This window comes from Heterodontus francisci, chromosome 34 (assembly GCF_036365525.1).
Source record: "Heterodontus francisci isolate sHetFra1 chromosome 34, sHetFra1.hap1, whole genome shotgun sequence".
Lineage (NCBI taxonomy): Eukaryota > Metazoa > Chordata > Chondrichthyes > Heterodontiformes > Heterodontidae > Heterodontus > Heterodontus francisci.
The window spans coordinates 21,644,426-21,649,102 of NC_090404.1; the positions used below are offsets into that span (position 1 = coordinate 21,644,426).

General features: G+C 40.4%; 1 protein-coding gene across 1 annotated transcript; it reads left to right on the plus strand.

Annotated features, from left to right (window-relative positions):
* Positions 1-3,454: 3,454 nt before the first annotated feature.
* LOC137348714 (G-protein coupled receptor 15-like) lies at positions 3,455-4,357 on the plus strand. Its single transcript, XM_068013971.1, has one exon. The coding sequence runs from the start codon at positions 3,455-3,457 to the stop codon at positions 4,355-4,357; it is 903 nt and encodes a 300-aa protein (XP_067870072.1).
* Positions 4,358-4,677: the final 320 nt, after the last annotated feature.

Here is a 4,677-nt window from a genome sequence, read left to right on the forward strand (position 1 = left end):
CATTTTAATGGTAAGATTTCTTCCCTCCAATTGGTATATTACCTCCTATTATACAGTATCATTTTCACTTTAACAGTATTATTTCTCCATTTTAATGATGTAATTTCCTCCATTTACTGATATAATTTCTCGCATTAATGATATAATTACGCTCTTTTAGAAGTGTCATTTCTCCCCATCACTGCTATTTGTTGTTTTACATTTCCAGTGTAATTTCTCCCACTTTGCAGCATCACTTTCCACTTTAGCGGCACAATTTCACCTCTTCAGCGGTATCATTTTCCCATCAACCAGTGTAATTTCTGCTGTTTAAAAGTATAATTTAGTGCTTCTCACCGTATTATTACAGCTTCTAACTTGTGCCAGTTAGCAGTGTAAGTGTATTTCTATTGTGCAACTGACACTGTTACTGTGGGTGAATTATTACACTGTTATCACGGTGTAAATGTAGCTCTATTGTATCATTGATACTGTTACTGTGGGAGAATTATCACACTATTGTGTTGTGTTATTGATATTGTTATTGTGGGTAAATTATCACATGTTGTCGTGAAATAATTGTAGTTATATTGTGTTATTGACATTCTTACTGTGGGGGAATTAGCATATGCTGTTGCAATATAAAAGTAGTTATATTATGTTATTGACACTGTTACTGTGGATGATTTATCACACTGTCTTCACAGTGTAAATTGAGATCTATTGTGTTAATGTTATTGACAGCGGCTGATTGAAATTATTCAACAATTAAGTAATTACTGGATGAATTTAATGAGTGAATTCATTGAAGTGACGTTACTGGGCATCAGCTCGTTAACAGAAATGAAAGCAATGCAACAAGTGGCCATTTTATGAACGAACCTGTACTTTCCCTGAACTTACAGCTCTCAGCGTTTCTGCTCCAGGGCCGGATGAGCTGCCTCCAAAGTACTCTGGGAAGTGAGGGTGCAAATTGCAGAGGCGGTGGCCATAATTTCGTGGTCTTCTTTAGACTCGGGTGGTGCCAGAGTGCAGTAGAATAGCAAACGTTACACCCTTGTTCATAAAAGGTGTAAAAATAAGCCTAGCAACTACTGGGCAGTCAGCATAACTTCGGTGGTGGTAAAACTTCTTGAAAAAATAATTTAGGACAAAATCTATTGTCACATGGACAAATGCGGGTGAATTGATGAAAGACAGCATGTATTTCTTAAGGGAAAATTATATTTAACCAACTTGAGAGGGATTTTTGAGCAGGTAACAGAGAGGGTTGATGAGGGCAATGCTGTTAATGAGGTGTCCATGAACTTTCTTAAGGCCTTTGATGAAGTGCCACACAACAGATCTGTGAGCAAGCCTGTAACTCGGGGAATAAAAGGGAGTGTAGCAACATGAATACGAAATTGACTTAGTGACTGGAAACATAGAGCAGTGGTTCATGGGTTTTTTATTCGGACGGGAGGAAGGTTTGTAGTGGAGTTCCCCAGGGATCACTGTTGGGACCCTTGCTTTTCCTAATATATATTAATGACCTAGACCTTGGTGTACATGGCACAATTTCAATGTTTGCAGATGATACGAAACATGGAAGCACTATGAAATGTGAGCAGGATAGCGCAGAACTTCAAAAGGACATAGACAAGTTGGTGGAATGGGCCGACAGCTGGCAGATGAAGGTCAATGCAGAGAAATGTGAGGTCATTCATTTAGGTAGGAAGAACATGGTGAGACAAGATAAAATAAAGGGCACAATTCTAAAGTGGGTGCAGGAGCAAAGGGACCTAGTTGGATATGTGCCTAAGTCATTAATGGTTGCAGAACAGGTTGAGAGAACAGCTGATAAATCATACAGTGTCCTGAGCTTTATTAATAGGGACATAGAGTACAGCAGCAAGGAAGTTATGTTGAACTTTTATAAGATGCTAATTCGGCCTCAGCCGGAGTATTGCGTCCAATTCTGGGTGCAACACTTGAGGAAAGGCGTGAGGGCATTGGAGAGAGTACAGAAGAGATTCCATAGAATAGTTCCAGAGATAAGGAATTTCAGTTATGAAGATCAATTTCAGAAGTTAAGACTATTTTCCTTGAAGAGAAGGCTGAGAGGTGATTTGTTAGAGGTATTCAAAATCATGAGAGGTCTGGACAGTGTAGATAGAGAGAAACTGTTCCCACTCGTGAAAGGATCGAGAACGAGAGAGAACAGATTTGAAGTATTTGGCAAGGGAAGCAGAAGTGACATGAGGAAAAGTTTTGTCATGCAGCGAGTGTTTAAGATCTGGAATGCGCTGCCTGAGAACGTGGTGAATTGCAGCATTCAAAAGGGATCTCGAGAGTTATATTACAAGGAAGAATGTGCAGGGTTATGGGGAGAAGGCAGGGGAATGGGACTGAGATAATTTCACTTTCAGAGAGATAGCTCGGACAAGGTGGGCCGAATGGCCTCCTTCTGCGTTGTAACGATTCTGTGATTGTGTTCTCAGTCTCAAACTCGCACTACTTCAGCCCGGCTCTCATCTTCTATATTAACTGCTGCTGACTGTTCTACAGTCACTACTACTGAGTGCAAATGTTCCTTCTGTTCCAAGCCCCTGGCAATGTCTTGGACTCTTCCCATCTTCAATCTTTTCTGCATATTTTGTATAACTGGTGGCATGTCTCACATCTGAGTTAAAAAGCTTTAATTTCAACACCCAAAATATGAACAAGCTGATCATCTATGACAACAGTGCAGCGAGGTGCTGATGAGCTGCTGCAATGTCGGAGGGAGCAATCTTTCAATGAGACCTCATCACCTGCACCTGCAGTGAGTAGAGATGGACAACAATAATCCCAGCGGATTAACCCAGAACTTCTCAGAGTTATTTGTGCGCCTTCAGAAACATCCCCTTCACAAAGTGATATACCACTAATTGTCCATCTGATTCTGTCTGAGGATCTTTTCCACCAACTTGACAGTCGAGTTTTCCAACAGTGAATCATTTTACAATAATTTGCTGGATGAGGGTCTTTTAGATCCTCAGCAGGATATAATCCATTCAAAATACAAGTTTCTCCTACTTTCCTGTTAGTTTGCACATTTATTGGCCGTTATTGCATTATTTAGCCTCTTAAGTATCGTCCGTATTATATTCTTGCTGTTATTTTTCTTGTCTGGTTGATGTTCCCATTTTCAATCAATGAGTTTCCGATGCCTTCTTGCTCTCCCTTATGTTTGATTGCATTATTTTACATTCCAGTGTTATTGACCTGTCTGATTTTTAATCCAGATGACTTTTTTATACACAGCATGACGTGCCCAGAGGTTAAGCGATAATTTCCCACTCAGCATCATGTGATAAAGCGGTGAATTTTGCACAGAATTCTGTAAAACGGATGTTCTTGTTGGGAGATGGCGAGTAATTTCCCTGTTCTCACTTGCTCACACACATACACTCTCCCTCTTTCTCTCAGTATCACTGTCTCTATTACAGCTAACATGACAGTGATTGTGATCTTGGCCAGAGGAAGATGCGGTCTCTCCAGATGTATCACTTACTACCTGGTGTCCATGGCAGTGTCGGATCTCCTTGTCATCATCACCGTTGTGCTCATAAACCGGATTGTTGGAATTTATTTCCCAGTCAGTTTCCTGTTTAACACACAGGTTTGCAGTGTCAGTAATGCCCTTAACTATGCGATCATGGACAGTTCTGCCTGGTTAACAGTCGCTTTCACCTTTGATCGATGCATAGCCATTTGTTGCCAGAAGCTGAAAATAAAATACTGTACCGAGAAAACGGCGGCGTGGGTTATCGGAACGGTCTGCACACTGAGCTGTTTAAAAAATATCTTCCGTTATTTTATAATGGAACCTACGCATATAATTGATAACATACCATGGTTCTGCGTCATAAAATCAATATTTTATACATCACCTGCATGGGTCGCATATGAATGGATTTACTCCCTTTTAACCCCTTGTGCTGCATTCTTTCTGATTTTACTGCTCAACGCTCTGACTGTCAGACACATTCTACTGGCCAGTCAAGCTCGCAGGAGACTTGCAGTCAATAGCAATGGAGAGACTCAGAGTGACCCAGAGATGGAGAAACGGAGAAAGTCCATCGTTTTACTCTTCTGCATCTCGGGCAGTTTCATCCTGTTATATTTGGTCTTTCTTATAAATTTCCTTTTGATCCGAATTGCCAAATTTAGTTATTTTTCTGGTTCCAATTACAGTGATTCAAATTTTATTCTGGAACAAAGCGGATATATGCTTGTGCATATGAGCTCCTGTATCAATCCATTTATTTATGGAGGGACCCAGAGAAAATTCAGAGAGGAGTTCAAGAATGGAGTGAAATACCCATTGAGTCTAATTGTTAAATTGTTTAAATGATGAGAAGCTACTATACAACATGAATTGCACGTTGTATTTCATCCATTGCTGTTCTTGTTCATGTCACAAACCACCACCCCTCCCAGATCCAAATATAGCCACTCGCTTTGAGATCCTTATCCATAGTGTGAATATAAGAATGCATAAGAAATGCCGCATCACTGCACAATTCAGTGTTGTAAAATCCTCTCGTTTCCTTTCCAGTTCTCTTCCTCGTTCTGACTCCAGCTAATTGCATTCCCTTCAGCCCCAAGGATCCAGAAGTATCGCTACATTCTTGTGGGAAACACAGAATTCGGCCCGTGATCTGTTATTAGATA

Excerpts from the sequence above, each read along its gene's own strand:
- LOC137348714 (XM_068013971.1), top strand. The coding sequence starts at position 3,455 with ATGACAGTGATTGTGATCTTGGCCAGAGGAAGATGCGGTCTCTCCAGA.